We start from the raw sequence: 20,080 nt of genomic DNA on the forward strand, positions 1-20,080 counted from the left end.
TTCATTTTGCAGCTTATAGCCTTGTCTTCCTGCCTCTTTTTGTTTATTTTGCCCCTTGCCCCTTTCTGAAATCCTGTACTCTATCTGAAAATGTAATTCTTTTAACTTGTACAAACAAAATTTTTTCTTGGTTATTGCTAATGTATTTTTTTTTTCTTAAATATGTGTCTTGCAGAAAAGTATGATTGTTTAGCTAGATGATGTTATAAAGGTTGATTTTGACAGCAGTGGTGGTTTTCTCGTAAATCCCATCCTTCCCTAGCTGAGAGCAGCACTCCTAGAAGAGTTGCTCAAATCTTATAGCTGGAGACTTCAAGGATTGTGTGTTTGTCTCGGCTCCCTGAATGGTTTTTACTTTGCAAATCCGGAGGCTTGGGACCCTTTCAGCTGTTCAAACAAACAACCAGATGCTAAGTTCTTTAAGTGTGTGTGTGTGTATGTGTGTATGTCCAAGGTCCCTAGTCATCCATGTGGCTAAGCCGTGAAGAAAAAGAGGTCCAGCAGAAAAGCACTAGTGGATTTTAGAGTAGCTCTATGGCAGAGCCTCTCAACAGCAGATAAAACACACCGGCACAGCTTTTTGAAGTGTCCACTTAGTCAAAGCTGGCACAAGTTCTTCCACAAAAAAGACTCTCAGAAAAAGCTATATAGAGAGAAAGAGACAGGGAGAAGGACGGAAGGGCGATGGAAAGAAGGGGGTGTGTGTGGGGGGGTTAAAGTGGGCAATGATCGGCTTCAAGCTGTTCTTCACAGCAGCGGTGCTCGTGAAGTCGGCCGAGCGTGGACTGTGGCGGTGCTGATAATAGATAATCCATTGCTGTTTAGTATTTCATGCATATTCCTCCTTGTCTTGGAATTTAGCACGCTCTCTTTCTGCAGGTTTTCTATGTGATTCTCCAGTTCCGGAGTCTGCAGCCTGAAGCGGTTCGCATTCAGAGGAAGACCAGCAGCACCTCCGCATGGAGAGACTGGCAGTACCTAGCCAAGAACTGCAGCTTGTTTGGGATGGAGGATAACGGGCCTTTGGTGAACCCAGACTCGGTCAACTGCCTTCAGTTCCCCAGGTACCACTCTCACCATTTCCAGCAGCTCAATACACTGCTGCGTGTTCTTTAGAAAGCATCTATACCAGCTAAGCTGCATCAGTGAGAAGATTCCATCATTGATCCACTATATGGCCAAAAGTATGCAGGCAATTGTGATCAAATCCCAGTCACACCCATATGTGTTCCTTCTCACACTGTTGCCACATAGTTGGAAGAACACAATAGTCTAGGATGTTCTTGGCATTAAGCTTTCCCTTCACTGTGCACATAGCAAGATCCATAAAGAACTTTTATCACTTTTGGGTTGAATTGGAATGCTGATTGCACACCAAGACCTCCTCACCCAACACCAGTGCCCAACCTCACTATTGCTCTTGTGGCTGAATGGCTCAAATCCCCACAGCCATTTTTCCAAAATCTAGTGGAATGCTTTCCCAGAAGAGTGGCGTCTGTTACAGCAGGAACGGGGGACCAACTCCATATCAATGCTCATGGTTTTGGAATGGAATTGGCTGTTCAACAAGCACATACAGGTGTGATAGTCAGGTGTCCACATCCATTTGGCCATATAGTGTATGCACAATGGATTGTGGGCCAGTGCAGCCTAGTAGCTTTGGTAGGATACGATTTGAGAGAGTGTGTGGGCAAAGCTGGTGGTCTTGTCTTCACTCTAGCTGTGACATTTTTAAGCTTGCTAAATCAAGTGACACTGAGGTATTATCTACACACTCAAACACACAGACAGTGACTTACTATCTGTGTCTCCTGGGCTGTGTCACAAATGCCTTTTCCCACAGCATTTGTATTTGTATTTATATTACATATGAAAGATGGCACATAGTGCACATAGTGTAGGAGGTAGTGTTGCCATCTTAGAGCTCCAGGGACTTGATTTGATCTGGTAGGTGGATTGGCTACTTTAAATTGTCCCTCGGTTGGTGTGTGTGTGTGTGTGTGTGTGTGTGTGGGTGTGTGTGTGTGTGTGTGTCTGTGCTTGTATATATGCGTATGTGGTGCCCTGGGTGCATTCCTGCCTTGTGCCTAGTGTTCCTTGATCAACTACAACCTTGGCCAGGATAAAGCAGTTGCTGAAGTTGAGTGGATGGATGGATGGATGGATGAATGAATGGTAACTTTAAAATGTAAGGGAAATGCAACAGTTTCTTTTGGCACTCCTGTCAAGGAAGATTAAGTAGAGAAAAACGCAGTCAATAAAGGAATTAAATATGAAAATCTATGCTTATTTCACAAAGATTTTTTTCTATAGTGCTAAAATATTGATGCCCCTTTGGCAGTGAAGCAAAACAAAGATAAACTGAAGAGAAGAGAGCATATGGGAGATAAGGAGGAGAAAAGAAGGCAGAGAGAGATGACAGTAGGAGGGCCAGTCCGGTCCTGTCCTGGTTAAGTCTATAAGCATTAGGAGTCAGACACAAAGAGCAGGGGGCCGGTTGTGTTAGGAGTAGTGCTGAATAATGCAGGTGGGGAGACATGTCCTGCCTGGTGGAAGAGCCTCATGACATCAGTGAAGAACCAAAAGTCCAGGTAGTGGAGCTGGATCTGATCCAGCTCCTCATATAACCCTAACCCCTAACTCTAACCCACACAACACCGTACAACACGAGACAACACTTTTAACACACTCATCGAGCCTGAAACACAGAGTTGTCTTCACCCACTGGACTTTCGGCTTGACTTTGCCAAGGTAGGAGGAGCTAGATCAGGTCTGACTCCACCCATGGACTTTTTGTTCTATAGTGAGGGGTACTTGGATGACTCAGATGGCTTACACACAGACCTTAAACATTTTTTATTGATTAATATAATGATTCTTCATACAGAATGTAATTCTTTGCTAATTTAAAAGTTTGTTTGTTGAAGTAAAGGGTTCTTTTGTTTTTTTGAAGGAACGTCATTCCTTCACTGTCTTTATTGTACAGTTGGACACAAGTACATGCATTTCACAGATTTGCCTGAAAGCGGAGAAGAGAGAGAGAGAGAGAGAGAGAGAGGGGGGGGGAGAGGTGAAAACATGCATTCCCATCATGTTAGTCTTGATATGCTAGACGTACACATTCATACACAGAGACAGGTGACAAATTAAAGGAAAAGCCACAAGCCACCAGAACAGCTTCAGTGCAACTTGGCACAGCTTCTACAAGTCTCTGAACCTGGAGAGATGAAAACCCTTCTTTCAAAAGATGGTCACTCAGTAGGAGTTTGATGGTCATGGAGAATGCCGTGTAACACATCGCTTCACAACTCGCAGGCGTTCAGCTGGCTTCAGATCTGGCCATTGTGAAGGCCACAGCATATGATTTACAGTGATGTATAAAATGTTCACACACCCCTGTTAAAATTGCAGGTTTTGTGTGATGTATAAAATGAAACAAAGGTAAATCATGTCAGATCTTTTTCTACCTTTAATGTGATATATCAACCAACAAAATTCAAGTAAAAAAAAATAATAGAAACATTTTAGAAAAAAAAACCCTACAATCACCTAGTTGCATAAGTGTGCACACACAGAGCAGAGTACTTCTTTTCCCCTTACATACAGTATGTGTGTGTGTGTGTGTGTGTGTGTGTATGTGAGTGAGTGAGTGAGTGATTGACCTTATATGTGACGCACAATCAACACATTCTAACCAGTTAGAATGAGTATTCAGCATTGCCATAGATGTTTCATTTTTATTTATGTGATAAGTTTAATATGGGTGTTTTGAGGTTTTCATCACTCTGTGTCTTTTCTTCCCAGCGATATCCCGTACACTAACGGCAACATCACATTCAGCATGCTAACCCCAAGGCCTAATCTGCGACCAGGCTACAACAACTTCTACAACAGCGCCACCTTGCAGGAGTTTGTAAGAGCCACCCACGTGCGCATCCACCTGCAAGGCCAGTACCACACCCGCGTCCCTCACGTGCCCTTTCGTCATCGCTACTACGCCGTGAACGAGATCACCATCAGTGGCAGGTCAGAATCTTCTCTTCCCGTAGTGTTCATCAGACCTAATTACACCGCCAGCCCATCCTAATTTCACCCCTTTCAACACATTATTACTAATTTGCTACTTATATTTGACACAGTTATGGAGAAAATGCATTAATTAGAGATTGTTATGCGTGTGAAATGCGGTGGGGGAATATGGCAGTATGGTTACTGTGTGAGAGTGGTTTGAGGAACACACACTTAAAATGAGCAGCTTAAAAAGACACAGTCAGCCACAAACAGCTAAAATATCAATGCGAGCCAAATTTGTCTCCAGCGATAGATGTTTTATTTTCTTCCCTTCTTTTTTTTCATTTGTATTTGCAAAAACATTTTGAGAACTTCGCAGAATTAACAACATACTGCGAGTTTACACAGCCTCCGTCTGTTGATAATAAACGTGCAATTGTCACATTTAAAATGTGTACTTGAGCAGCGAGTCACTTAAATCATTTGAAGTGTTTTCTCGCTTTTATTAGCTTCAGAGATGAAATTGGTCTGTTGTGGGATATTCTGCTCCTTTTTTGTCAATCTACTCACAGAAACATGGTATTTCTGCGCTGCCTATGGTAATTATGTCATTATGCAGGCAGCATGCAGTGTGTGTGTGTGTGTGTGTGTGTGTGTGTGTGTGTGTGTGTGTGTAGAGGCAGCTTTAATTAAGATCTAGTTAAGTCGGCACTGGAGAAATTGAGATTTAGAGATGGTGAAATCTCATCGTCCTTTGACATTCAGAGGTACATCTCTTTCTCCTTTCTTTCTTTCTTTTTTTTTACTGCTTTATACTCTCTTTCCCGCTTTGCTCTCCGTCTTGTCTGAGGTGTCACGACAGCTTACGCAGACGAAGCAAAAGCAGATAGAGAGAGAGAGAGAGAGAGAGAGAGAGTAAACAGTCGTGGATTCCCCTTTGAGGGGTTGTGGTGGGGGGCTAAAATGTGTGTAAATTCCACCTTTGTGGTGTTCTGACAGGGTGTCAAGCTGCATCTGTGAACATTAGCGTCAGCTTTGTACTCACACAGTAATAACCTCCAGCCATAATGACAGCTCTCTCTCTCTCTGCCTCTCACCTCTCTGCGCTCTCGGCTTTTGTTTGTCTGTTGTGTTTACCGGTCTGATGGAGGTGAAGGGTTCTCCTTTTAAATGCGGCCTGGCGGAGATGATGAATAGCGGCTCTTTGAGGATGAATAATTAAAGGGATGACCTGAAGGTGCCTGCTCTGTCTGATGGAGACCTGTCAGCTTCTGTGTTGTACATTACAGCACGCCAATGGTATTTCCACTGGCATTTATAAATGTTGAATGGGAAGTCTTATTACTCATGCACATAGAGATATAATGGAGAAGGAAGAAGAGGGAAAGCCAGAGATGTAAAAATGATGAGAGTGTGAGGAAGACGGGGGCAGGTGTGAGAGAGGGAGGGTGATGGGACCAGAATGTATGAGTAAAAGGAAAGGCTGAGTCACGTTAATGTTGAGATTGGACTTAAATGTGAAGTTATTTGTGGGTAGAAGGGAAACCTCACACTGTGACTACCACTCTTCATACAAGTATAGGTTTCAGTAACGACTGTATCCTGGATGTTGGTTACCACTTAAAAACATAACAAATCTGTCAAATTACTTTTTTTGCATGCTATAATTTTAATGTAATCATCATACCGAATTCAATTAAATTCAATTTTATTTGTACGAAACTTTTAAAAATGGATAATGATCCAAATCAAGATGTGACTTTGACTTGAATGGCCATTGACTGATAGTACTTATATTTATAATTATGTTAGTTTGTCCAGTTACTTTTGAGCCTGTGAAAATGGAGGGACTCTATAAAAAAATGGCTGTAATTCCTAAAGGGTTAATGGGATATTTTTGTTAAACCCTTTGAATTAAAGCTGAAAGTCTACACTTCAATCACATCTTGATTGCGTCATTTCAGATCCAGAGGCACAGAGGCACAATTCCCAAAATTGTGTCACTGTCCAAATACTTATGGACCTGAGTGTATAGCTAGAAAATGATACTACAATCCTGAAAGCAGAGAGCTACAGCCTGGATTTGAAAGATGCACCCCTGGTGGTTTGAAGTAGGCATGCATTATTACCGATACTGGTATCGTGTATCGGTCCAATACCATGCTCATTTACTGGTGCTTGTAAAAGATGCCCCAGAACTGACAACAGATTCCCAGCCACACTTACAAATGTATGAATTTCACTGCATTAGAAAACAATATGCCAAACCAAGTGGCATTTATTATGTTCTTTCGCAGATTTTACCCCTGCCTTCTTATTCTTGAGGCTGATGAATGGTTTCCATCACACTTTGTACCCTTCTGTACCCATTGTATCTGGTAAATCTCCCTGAAGCAATCCTTGCTGCTATTTCTCGCCTGTTTTTCTTGACTTTACACACACAATTAGCCAGTCCAGTCTGCTGGTGGTCTTTCTGGGTCTGCCTGTATGTTGTCTGTTTTCATTCCTTCATCTTTGTTCTTCATCTTTGAACATTTTTACAAGTTTTGCTGATCTGGCAACTAGAGTCACCTTCTTTGTGCAAACAGATGATGCTAGAACTTTTCTCAAGACTTACTTCTCTATTCTAATAATAATAATATCTCTTAATATTCTCTAATAATATTAAGTGTCCAAATACTTTTATGTCTAATTATGACCAGTATATCTTTTATTTTTAGATTTTTAAACATAACAAACTATTTTTTGGAAAGGTTTTGCGTGAAAAGAGTGCTTGTGGTATCTTTCTTTAAAATAAATGCCACTTGGCTTGGCATGTTGTTTTCGAATGCAGTGAAATTCACACATTTTTAAGTGTGGCTTAAGTGTCCAAATACTTTTTGGGGCTACTGTAAATGATGTAAGGCTACTGTATGTTGTTACGCTAATCAACAGATGACACAAAATGACAGAAAACTGGACCTACTGTACTTCACTATTAATGAGCAAAGTGCTTAACCAAAGTGAAACACCGCAGCCCTAATCAGCCTCAACTACTATTGTAGCTAGCTAATGCGCCTCATTTAAAATCAACTCGCTAACACTATAAAGAATTAGCCAAGTAGCATAAATGTGTATGCTTTTTATGGCTCAACCAGGGAAACATAAACAGAGCTAAATAACATGCTCCATGACATCCCTGAAGAGCTCATTCAATTCCATTATATTTCATATTATTTTTCACTCATGTCTAGGCTTATTCCATTAATTATTATGCATTAACCAGTTAATATCTCTCTCAAAACAAAACGAATAGCAGAAAATGTAATTCACCTGGTCATAAGTGATCATTGAATGCTACAGTTGCTAAAATAGATTAAAATTAAAGTGCGATGTTGCTCTTTCCACTGCCAGTAGTGCAAAGCACAGCTGCAACATGTCCATTATCAGTAATTGTATTGGGGAGTACCAAAACAACATGTACTCATACTCGTACTTTTACTCTGGTATTAATGCATTCCTAGTTTGAAGTCCTAACCAGCTTGCTTTTTCTCATCATAGGTGTGAGTGCCATGGCCATGCGGCCAGCTGCGACACCAGTATGAAGCCATATCGCTGCGCCTGCCTCCCTGAGAGTCACACACATGGAGATAACGTGAGTCCTTTTTTTTTAATTAACCACATCCCCTTAATAACATGCAAGAGTTCCCTGTAATGAACAGCACCCTCCAAAACGGGCCTTAATGGATTGATCGGGGAAGCAGAGGGGGAGAGAGAGTGCACCACATGCATATCCCATTTCCTGAAAGAGAGAATGAGGGAGACTGGGGAGAATGAGAGCGGTAGGGAGAGGATGGAAGGAGAGGAGGAAGTGGTTTTGTGGGCAGCAGAGCTCTAATCGTGCTGTCCCATCAGCCCTCGGGTGTCTTACTGATGAGTCCAGCAGAGGTAATTATATCTCTAGGAAAGCTCTGATGACACACGTTGCTACTGCTCTCACTTTTACCAGTGCAACATTTTACACACACACACACACACACAGAGAGAGAGACAGACCAGGTTATAGAGGTCTAATAAGATCCATTTTAGCAGGGATTGGCCAAATATTCAAAATGCTCTTTCATTAAAAATATTAAGTGAGTTACTGTTTGCATAGCTCACAATTCTGAAAATTAGATATTTGTCAACAAATTATGTTATAGGTTCTAACGTTTCAGACAAGACTGAATGACTTTTCCCAGTCAGATTTAGACCACATTTTAAAATCTGATTACAATCAAATTTATGGATTGACCAGTCAAAGTGGGGCAGGGTGGCTCAGTGGTTAACACTGTTGCCTCATACCTCTGGGGTTGGGGGTTTGACTGCTGCCTCCAGCCTGTGTGCACAGAGTTTGTTCTCCCTGTGCTTTGGGGGTTTCCTCCAGGTACTCCGACTTCCTCCTCCAGTCCAAAGACATGGGTTGCAGGATGTTTGGTGCATCAGTGTGTGTGTGTGTGATTGTGCCCTGTGGATGGGTTGGCACCCCATCCAGGGTGTCCCCCGCCATGTGCACTGAGTCCCCTGGGATAGGCTCCAGGCTACCCTGCCTCCTTGCGTAGGATAAGCAGTACAGAGAATGAATGGATGGATGGATGGATGGATGGATGGAAATTCTTTGGTTACTCATTGTGCAGCACTTCTCAAAATCAGAACTGCATAGACAACACAAGGCATAATTTTTTGTGTTAAATGAGGTTCTAAATTGTTTCTTGCACATAAAATTTAGAAATCTTATATGCCCTGTAAAATTGAGATTCATCGACTGTGTGAACGCATGTCAGTGTAAGCAAGAGTAAGCAATGAATCCAGTTGTAGCTGTCGTGCTGCTCTTTTAAATAGAGTTACACCCACAATTAAACAACATGCCAAAGAAACTTGTTGTGAAGCTGAAATTTTGATTAGGATCAGTAACGTGGGTAGGTATTAAGCTGTGTGATAATGTGATAAGTTTAATTTTGAACAGCAACAAAAGCATGTTACTAGTCAGCTGCAGGTTTGAGTGAAAAACCTCGGGATTTCTAAAACGGAATTATTTTCTGATGTTGCTTTAACTGCGACAAGACCACACTTAAGATATTGATGTTAGAAAAACCATAGATTGAGCGGAAGTCTTGTTTCACAGATATCTGTTGCACACTGGAATTGGGAATTCGATAGGTTGGGCTGGGAGGAAATATGACATCCAACATTCCCAATTTCACTCTGAAATGCGCCTGAAGCTAAAAACATTAAAATGTTAAAAACAATTGGACTTGCACAGGTATTTCATTTTTGCGCCTCGTTCCTCTCACCAACTTGGGTCTCAAGTGTGACTTAAATGCATTAGTTATGGTTTTGGGAGTGGATATCTGCTCAGAGTGTACAAATAAGAAATCTGTCCTTAAAACATGCTGCAGATGCAACAACGTGTGCCGTGCTCAAACAACGTGAGAGAAGTCGCGTTCTTTAACACAGTCGTTATGAATATTTGACCATAAACACAAACATTTTGTATTTAAAGGTAAGTACAACCAAAAAGTAGTAATGACTTCTGTGGAAAAATTATTAGCAGTTCAGACCCAAATAATCAGTCTTAAGCATTTAACACATTTCTCTTTTCACATTTTCCACAGATCTAAAGGGAAATGTTTTTTTTTTTAAATAAATCCTACATTTTGCATTGAAAAGTCCTAACACACAATTTATACATATATCTCTGTGTACACAACATTGAAAAAAATGAGGGACCAGGTGAGGCAGATTTAATAGTTTAATAAGTTTTATGCTATGAAATTTTATTATTTACATATTCAGATATTCAGAATCCAGATGCACTTTTTATCATCTAACAAAGGTTTATAGAATGTTTCTTAAGCTTTTTTGTTGTTGTTCTACTGGGCACAGCATGCACTAATGTGGGGTCTACAGTGTTCTTATGTTATACCTTATGTAATGACCATATACAGTGCCATCCAGAAATATTGGCATCCTTTGTGAATTGAGCAAAATTGATTGTATAAAACACAATCATTCAAATTGCACCAAGCACCAATAGAACTACAATATCATGTGTGGTCAGATTAACCCGAACCTATGGGGTGGATCACTGATGCATTGGGGTTGTTTTGTGGCTGGTCGATCAGCAACCCTTGTGAAGCTTGATAGCATCATGAATTATCCTACGTTCTAAGATATTTGATGCCAAAACCTGGTTGCCTCTGCCAGGAGGTTAAGATTTGACCATAGATATAGCTTTCAACAAAATGAGTTGAGAGGTTTTTCTTACGAATAAGACAATATTAACAATATTTCATGGTATGAAATAGCTTAATGTTCATCTTTAGCAGTATAAAACTATAGGCAAATTATTGTTTGAATGACTGTTAAAATTTCAGTGCAATTTTTAAAGGAATTCAGCAGCTCCAATCCATAGCTGTCAGAGCTTTGGCTGCACAAAACGTCTACTTTATTAGCATAAGGATATGTGAGCACATGTGACTACAGACCAAACAAATTGGACTTTCAGTCAGTTATATTTTGATTTGCCAAGACTATGTCTATAAAATCTGATTTAAGATGTAAATCAGATTTACTCTATTGTGACAATAAGCCTGAGTGTGAGCACTTATCTCCCCACAGATTCCACAGTTCTGAGCATTTTTTTTTACAATATTAATATTCCAACTTACTTTTTAACTATCTGAATACACCTCTATTGAAAGACGGCATGTTCGCTATGTGGACGTGCTGACACACAGGCAGTGAGTCCCGTATTAAACTTTTAAACCTGATGTTTGGTGATTTGAATTATTCATGAGCGACCATGCATAATTCACGGCGGGCCGCTGCTTTCTCTCCACGCCGTTGTTGCATTTACAGGAACAAACCGGGGACGCATGTAGCACAGCTGCCAGAAAGCGGGTTTGTGTGTGTGAGAGATAGTGATAAACATCAGACCCGAAATACCCCCGGACCTGAACAGCTGGCTCTGAGATGGGATTGGGGTCTACCCTGAAGCAATCTGCTGTGTCTGTGTGTGTGTGTGTGCAAACACACTGCATTTAAATAGGCCACAGTGCAGAGCTGCAGTGAGAGTGACAGTGGTGTCGGTATCTTGTTTCTGTGTGACTTTCACGAATAAAGAGCTTTGGTAATGGTAATTTTTACTGAATGTTAAGGTTAACAAGTTATTATGGAATAATGTGAAGTTACAGCGTATCTTGTTAGAACTTCAACAATTTCTTTTAGAGCCAGTTTTGCAGACGGTGCTTATTATGTGTTTGTTAAACATCCTATTCCAAAGGTACGGCATTAATATGGAGTTGGTCCACCTTCGCTGCTATAACTGCCTCCACTCTTCTGGGAAGGCAAAAACGTCTGGCATGCAGTCAGTGTTCCAGTTCATCCCAAAGGTGTTCAGTGGGGTTGAGGTCAAAACTCTGTGCAAGCCATTTGAGTTCTTCCACCCCAACCTTGGCAAACCATGTCTTTATGGAGCTCGCATTGTGTACAGGGACATTATCATGCTGGAACATGTTTGAGCCTCTTAGTTCCAGTGAAGGGAAATTGTAATACTATAGCATACACAGTCATTCTACACAATCATATGCTTCCAACTTTGTGTTTGAGGAAGGCCTACATATGGGGGTCATGATCAGCTGTCCACATACTTTTGGCGATGTTGTGTATCTGATTTCCCTGAGAACCTTTTGGAAAAGGGTTAAGTGTATGATGTTGCATACACCAATATTGAGGTCTGGCACACAAAATAGTACATCTGCTAGCAAATGTCGTAAATGGGAATGCCTGTCTGTCTATATGATATTCAGCTCTAGATCAAATGGACATAAATAATGAATATTTAATTTCTCTATTCTGATGAATGCTGTACTGGAAGTAATGAATTCAGATCTAATCCTCACAATTTCCTTGGTGACATTAAAGCAGCCAGAGTCACCTGACACATGCCAGAACAATCAGTGAACTCTCTTAATGGCCAAACTTATCCAGAGTCATACACGTGCTTTCACAGAGCTGAAGTCCAACTGTGTACCTCTTCAGCTTGCTTACACACATAGACGAAGGATCTTATTCAATTTATCCTTCTGAACTTTAGATAAATGTAAGGAGAGAACATAAAGAAGTATAAAATGTCAGTGTGTTGGTATGCAGACACCAGCGTTGCTCTACACACACCGTGGCCTTACATGGTGGCGATGGCAGTCTGTTGGCGAAGCATGCTAAAGCAGAGCATTTGGAGGCAGGCTAAAGGTTGAGCGAAGGAGCGTGAAATTAGCCCTGGTATTCATGCAGGCCTTTCACACAGACTCAGAACACACTCCAGTTTCAATCCCAGCATTCTCACTTGCACTTTGTTCATAGCTAATGGAAAACACAGGTTCATTCAGTTGCGGAGAATTACTTTATGTTTCATAGTTTTTCTTTTCACTGTATTCATAATAACATTAACAATAACACTGATATGGAATCAGAATCTTTTCATTTACTGCTCACCATCAACACTGAGTGAAGAATTAAGAACAAATCCTAAGGCAGTTCTATGAAGCTTCATGGATGCCCCTTGAATTATATTTATGAATGATCAAGCCATGATAATCATTTCATTCAGGCTTCAGTTAGGCTATAATAAACAAAAAGACTCCCTCCTTTATTTCGCCGTTCTACTTTCATTGATCTTTTTATCTATCCCACTCTTTACCAGCTACATACAGCAAAATAAGTCTGCTTTTTTGTCAGTAGGGTATGATGTTTAATAAATGGGCACATGAACTACATAGCTGAGACAATATCTGTTTGGTAACTCTTATTGCTAAGAATAGTGATTTATATACATGTTTTTGAAGTTATGCTTAATTTTGTTTGGCAGTTTCAAAGTATTAATACAGCAGTGATTGGTGGGCCCAAGCACCAACGGTACAGCACTTTCTGTTTTATGAGCCAGTACTGGCATGTGGATATTATTATTATGCCATATCACTGAATATACATGTGAACTTTGCACCATATTGCACATGGCAATACCATTTAAGATATTAAAAATTCCTTCGCAATTTAGCATTTAATTTAGCAAATCAATTAGCAGTCAATTTAGCAAATCGCAAATCCTGCTGGCTGGAGTTAATGGATGTGTTTGTGAAATTTAATTGTCTTAAGAAGACCCATATGTCTACCAAATTTAGTGCATGTTTGTGAAACTGGATGCCCAAAAATAAAAAAAAATGTCAGCAGGGTTGCTATTGAGATCCAAGCCCAGATCCAAGCTTTTGGTAGAACCTGATGACCACCATTTCTGATATTTGCACCATGAGTTTCATGAGTTTTCATACCCTTGGTGATTTGATCCTAAATATACCCAATTTAACAGCAATTCCTGTAGACTTGGTTGATATTTGCAAGTTTCCTGAGCATCAGACTAAACTGAATCATGAGGTTGTTTGTTCACCAGGACAATACTACTTTGATCTGCTTGTAATTCAGTGAAGACCAGTTTATTTTCCTCACTGATTGCACCAGTGAGCTTCACCTGAAAATGTGGGTGGAATTTTAAACACGAAGATCTTGGAGGCTGTATATGACTGGCAAATGAATTTAGTACAGAAAAACCTAAATGAGTACACATTTACACATGAGCTCACTCATTCACAAATAAGGGAAATTCACAATCACCAGCCAACCTATTGGCATGTTTTTGGGAGGTGGGAGGAAACCAGAGAACCCGGAAGAAACCCAGGCAGAATAGAAGTCCATGCATAGAAACTGTGTAGTGGCAACACCTTTCTCTGCACCATCACGCCACCCCATATAGTAATTACTGATTTTAATTTATTCACAATAATGACCGACAGTTTGTAAAATGTAATCACACTGAAGTACCTGCGTGAGTGACTAACAGAGCTGACCCATCTTTCTTGGGCTGGGTGACAAAAATATCAAAAATAATTCATAGGATTTAGGTGCCTGAATTAGGCAAATATGTTTTTTTTTAAAGAAAAATGTCTTGAATAGGAAATAAAAAAAGTAGAAAATTAGCATTTAAAAATGCATAATAGTATATTTGAAAGGCACTCATTGGAAAACAAATCGGTGACTAAACATTTTGTTTTTCTTAAAGGTAACACTTGTGAAATCAGTTTCTACTTTTTATATTTTTATCTCATTTTAAAAATTTTATTATTCTTAATTAAAACTTCCGCAGTAGTATCTTTGACTTATAAAACATATACTGTCCTAAACTATTAATTATAACATAATTAAAATTATATAACATTAATTTGTTTCACATGACTGTTACAGCTCTTGTAGTGTGTTTATATATATATGTATATATTTTTTTTTCTGTAACAGAAAGCTTTTAGTAACCATAGTCTCTGCTCTGTTAGTCCTGGATGAGAATTTTTTTTGTTTGTTTTATCCATTTTTAAAAAAGACAATTTGTTTCAGTCACTTGACAGTCTTTTAATGGAGTAAACTTATTAAGCATATTGTTTAAGGTAGATAATAATGAGCAAGGTCTACATTACAGCACTGATATTTTCTTCAGCTCTTAAACACTGTGTGTGGTATAAATACCTAAATCCCAGTGGTATATGCCCACTTGTCAGGTTCATGGTGTGTATAAAAGGCTGTAGAAGCAGGTGGTCTGTGAATTAGCAATCCCCCTGGGTTTTCCGGGTGTTCTAACAACAGCCTGACATTAAGAGCATTCACCACTACCTGAGCCATCATCAGTGAAGAATGCCTTTGTGCACTTTAGTCCACTGTAGCTTGTAATAACTGTTTTGAAAATCAAAAACCCAGATTTTTTTCTCTTTAATTAATATTAGAGTGATGTGTTAGTTACATATAGTGGGCTAGTTAAGTGTGCTGTTGAAAGTCATCTTTAGTAAATGGCTAGATTGTTTGTGTTCACGTTAGAAAATGTTGAGTGTCTTTTTGTTTCATTTGTTCGGTGGTTGTCTGTTTGTTTTTTTTTTTTGTATAAATGTCTGATTTATGTCTCTGCCTCTCTGGACAGTGTGAACGCTGCACACCGCTCTTTAACGACAAGCCGTTCCGAGCAGGGAATCAGGTGGAGGCGTACAACTGCCGACCCTGCCAGTGTCACGGACATGCCGCTTCCTGCCACTACGATGCCAGCGTGGACCCTCACCCTCAGGACCACTTCCGTGGTGGAGGGGGAGTGTGTGATAACTGCACTCATAACACCACAGGTAACAATATCATGATACACACTCACTGGCCACCTGTACCCCTGCTCATTCACACTATTATCCAATCAGCCAATCATGCGTGCTTTTTTTTTTCAATCTTCACCTGTCTAGCATGCCTCAGATCCGCGTTTAGGGAGTGGAACTCGTTGTGGTCTTATGCTGTTGTAGGTCATCCAGCTCAGTGTTCAATGCACTGTGCATTCGGAGATGCTTTTCTGATCACCACAGTTGTAAAGAGTGGTTAATCAACCCAATCTGGCCATTCTGCTCTCCCCTCTCTCATCAACAAACACCTGCTCACTGGATGTTTTTTTGTCTTTCACCCCATACTGTGTAAACGTTAGAGACTGTTGTGTGTGAAAATCCCAGGAGATCAGCAGTTTCTGAAATACTCACACCAGTCCGCCTGGTACCAACAACCATGCCATGGTCAAAGTCACAAAATCACATTTTTCCCCCTTCTGATGTTTGATATTTGATGTGAACATTAGCTTAAGTTCTTGACCTGCATGATTTCCTGAATTGTGCTGCTGCCACATGATTGGCTGACTGGATAACTGCATAAATGAGCAGGTGTTCCTAATATGAGTGTGTATGGTAATTGTGTTACTAATAACACAGTGTATGTTTTATTGTCCTCATATGATAAAAACTGAATAAATGCTTTACTCTGTGGTAGTGCTAGTGTTAATTATGCATAAAGTTGCTGTGAGCTAATTCACATTGATGCAAATGATTCATACATACAGAAAAAAGTTTATTCATTTAAAAGTAGAGGAATCACCATTCAGTATTGTGAGAATTTTAAAAAATGTCCACACTTAAATGTACTCATGTACTTAAAAGAAAACAACAAATGATCTTGGAAGGTTATGTGGTCAAATTCATTAATTTAAGGTTTAGTCTATTCTATTCTTTATTTATATGAAATCCAACCACATCACTACCCTTATTCAGATTTGGACTTGTATTTATTCATGATATCAGGTTCTTTTTTATGTAACCTATTATGTAGCTCTTGCAGCGTAACTGGGTGTTTTAATAAATAAAATCACAATGCACATACAAAATTAATTAATTTAATTGGCAGCTCAAGCAAAAGAAAAATTTAGTCATGATCCCATGATCCCTGATCCATGAGTGCTAAATAAGAATGTAAGGATTAACATATATATGAATTATTTAATGGAAATGAAATACAGTTGAGGCCAAATGTTTACATTCACCTAGGCAAAAGACAATTAAACTCAATTTTTCACAATTCCACACATTTCATGTTACCATACGTTTCCTGTGTTAAGTCAATTAAGGTATCTACTTTATTTACAGGTGATAATTTATAAAGTACAGGTAATAAAGTTAGAGGTAATTTCAAAATAATAACTAACATACAGACTTATTTCAGCTTATATATACTTTATCAGATTTTCAGTGGGTCACATACACTTTTTTAGTATTGTGGCAATTAAAAAAGCTTTTAATTGCTTTTTTTTGCTGATTCCTCCGTACAGAACTGGTGTAACTTTGTCAGTTTGTGGGCCCTCGTGCTTTGACATGCTTTTTCAGTTCAGCCCACGACTTTCTGTGGGATTCAGCTCAGGGCTTTGTGATGGCCACTCCAGTACTTTAATTTTGTTTCATTTTGTTTCACATTTTGTTACGACTTTGGAGGTGTGCTTAGAATCATTGCCCTGCTAGAAGACCCAGTTGTGACTAAGTGTTTTTTTAACCTTCTGGCTGATGTCTTGAGGTGTTGTCTCAGTATTAGTAGATAAATAGTCCTAGATAGTCCTCCTACTTATGATGCCATCTATTTTCTGGAATGTACCAGTCCTTTTTCCACCAAATTACCCCCACAACATGATGCTGCCACCCCCATGCTTCACAGTTGGGATGGTGTTTAGTGGATTAAAAGCCTCACCCTTTCTTCCTCCATGCATAACGCTGAACTTTTGGCCAAGCAGTTCAATTTTTCTTTCATCTGACCAGATGACACTTGTCCAAAAGGCTGGTAATCACCTGCAAACTTCAATCTGGCCTTTCTATGTCAGTCTTAGAGTAGGGGTTGGAAAAATCAGTAAGTGAATAATCAGGTAAAGTACAAATTCCCTAATATGATATTCAAGTATCAAACATAACCAAGTACAATCACTTAAGCATGTTCCATCTCTGTTCGTGTGATTTTTAAGAAAAATTTCACACCAAATTCAAACTGAACTACAAAAGTTCATAGCTATGGCATGACACTTTAAATCCTTCACAATAACATGCTTTAGAGAAGTAAAGATGCAAGAAAAATAGAGTGCTGAAAAAGGTAAAAACAAGTTCATTGAAGTAAGTCAGGCTACGCTACCAGATTCATTGTTTCATAGGTTGGGAATTAGACACGTTGGCCTTGGGCAAAAGGGGGCCTCAAACACACGCTTTTTCACCCACACACATATGTCTGATTAAAAGGCAGGAGCTGTGAGTGGTGCCAGAGCTTGTTCTACAGAGAAGTTGGCGCATCGCTGTGGGCCGAGGATGTGTGTAAACCCTGTGAATGTAATAACAGTGGAACAGTCAATGGCAGTCTGGAGTGTGAGCAGGTAAGCTTTACAAACACACACACATATTCCACAATCATCAGACACTTTTATCTGATTAAGTATATAATCATATAACAGTGTCTGATGATTGTTAGCTTTTTTTTATACCATCCTTGGTGTTGTTGTTACGCATTAGACCGTCTCAACAATTTCTCAAGTCGCAGTAAAGAGCTGTGCAACAGCAACCACAGATCTCAGATAAAGAGGCTTTTAATCCTCTGCTTGTTGATAGACTACAAAATTACACATTGATATAAAGCTACAGGCCCATTCCTCACTGGAGATGTTTGCGTCAATATATTTGCTGACGATTTTAGCATTCAGCGCAGCATTTATCATTGTTGCAATCAGAAAGGGATTGCTGCGAGTATGTAAAAGTGTCATTAGGAGGCTCTTCTCTCTGGAGAATCCCCCCTTTGCTCCTGCCTTCCCAAGCATCATGAAAGGCTTTTTTCGCTGGCCTAGGGAGGATCCATGTCAATAGATATACTGGATGACAAATTTGAAATCAATAGTTGGGTCAGACCCGTGTTGGAATTGTTACCTTATTTAAATTCTGGGAATGATTATTTCTTTACTCTCTTGATGGCTTCATTTGTTGGACTGTGCCATTGCTGTGAGGAGCTGGGAGGGTTTCGAGCCTGTCATTGCGGTGTATGGGGGACACAGCATTGTCTGTGGTTAGCGTAGGGGTAATAAATAAGACAAGGAATGATTATTTTTATAATAAGTCACTGAATTTCATATCTGCTGGCTTTTAAAGTGGTCTGGGATCGAACTGATCACTAACACTATTGATTATCATCACTGCCTGTGCAACATTTTTGAAGTATATGACTTTAGGAACTCAAGCATGTTGCAAAGACCAAAGTGTTAGTTGGTCGTGGCTCCTGGCTGATTTCTGTTCTTCATCACATGATTAGGGAAATGGGCCATAACTGTGTCAGCTAATATGATCCACCAATGAATCATCACCTGAGACTCTCAACCAGTCTCTCGGTTATCCAGATAACACACAAGATGTACTGTATATGCTCGTGTGATACGAGTCTCCCCAGTCTTTCCCTCCCTTTCCTTCCCCCAGTAATAGAGATAGGAAAGTCTCCCAGTGGGACTGGGATGGAGGTTTGGGGGTTGAGGTAGCCATCCGTGACATGCACACACACTCAGCTGCTGAAGTATCCTAATTGGGGAGCCTTGCCCTTCCTCTACAGATGGGAGGCCAGTGTAAGTGCAAGCGACGCGTGTCTGGTCGACAGTGCAATCAGTGCCAGCAAGGCTTCTACAAGCTGCAGGCGTCGCTGGCCGATGGCTGCCTCGACTGTAACTGCAACGCCGCTGGGACCCTGTGGCCACATATTACCTGTCACCAGGACTCAGGGCAATGCCAGTGTAAGACCAACGTAATCGGTAGGTATCAAAAAACATTGTGGCCTCTCAATCTCTCTCTCTCTCTCTCTCTCACACACATTCTACTTCCTTATATTTCTAATTCATTTTATTACCCTCTGTCTGTTTCTCTATTGGTCCCCTGGACATGCCGTTGAGCTTTCAAAACCATTTTCTGTAAATAGTATTGTAGGTTCATGTAGGAGGTTTGAATGTTAGTTTGCGTTTTTCTATTTTTTTATTTCATGAGTTAAGTTGTTAAGCGCAATATAACTAAACAGCAGTATCTCTTCCAAAACACATATGTAAAGGAGATAAATAATTTGGCTAATGAATGCACCAAGCTCACTCTTAGCCAGTCATTCGTTTTCTTTTTTTTTTCCCCCTACAAGTTTACTGCAAGCTGTAACCAAATGGGTTTTTTTTCTAAGCATCTCAGTCCTTTGTGATAAATCTCCTCCATTCCCCCATCCTGTGCCTTTGATGTGTTTCTTATGAAATGCAAACGAACATTACTTAGAAGATCACGCGAATTGCTAAGCCAGAATATCAAGGGCCACCTAATTTTAATTTTGTAATTCAATGCCAAGTTGATTATAATAAACCTCGCTGTCCCCGCTATTTTTCATGCTGCTTACAAGACATGCCTCTTTGTTTGTCGCTCCCACAGGTATTTCTCAGAAATTAGGTTTGATTATGGCAATTTATTACCTTCGCCACGTTTGCGGCCACCAGCGGCTTCATGAGGGCAAAATTTATCAAGTGGTCCAGGAACTCTGTGTACACAATACACTTTGAAATTTTGATGCATGAGAATATTATGTAGAGGGGCATTACTGATAGAGTGCACAGAGCCTGGCT

At 40.0% G+C, this 20,080-nt stretch overlaps 1 protein-coding gene across 1 annotated transcript in view; it reads left to right on the plus strand.

Annotated features, from left to right (window-relative positions):
* Positions 1 to 20,080, plus strand: part of ush2a (Usher syndrome 2A (autosomal recessive, mild)) — a 208,117-nt gene that overhangs the window by 23,860 nt on the left and 164,177 nt on the right. Inside the window, exons 6-11 of the mRNA XM_053237605.1 lie at positions 880 to 1,064; positions 3,805 to 4,026; positions 7,552 to 7,645; positions 15,047 to 15,242; positions 17,700 to 17,830; positions 19,045 to 19,240. Of these exons, the coding sequence (XP_053093580.1) occupies positions 880 to 1,064; positions 3,805 to 4,026; positions 7,552 to 7,645; positions 15,047 to 15,242; positions 17,700 to 17,830; positions 19,045 to 19,240 (1,024 nt within the window). The remainder of the gene's footprint in view (positions 1 to 879; positions 1,065 to 3,804; positions 4,027 to 7,551; positions 7,646 to 15,046; positions 15,243 to 17,699; positions 17,831 to 19,044; positions 19,241 to 20,080) is intronic.

The sequence above is a fragment of the Pangasianodon hypophthalmus genome, chromosome 10 (genome assembly GCF_027358585.1).
Source record: "Pangasianodon hypophthalmus isolate fPanHyp1 chromosome 10, fPanHyp1.pri, whole genome shotgun sequence".
Taxonomy (NCBI): Eukaryota; Metazoa; Chordata; class Actinopteri; order Siluriformes; family Pangasiidae; genus Pangasianodon; species Pangasianodon hypophthalmus.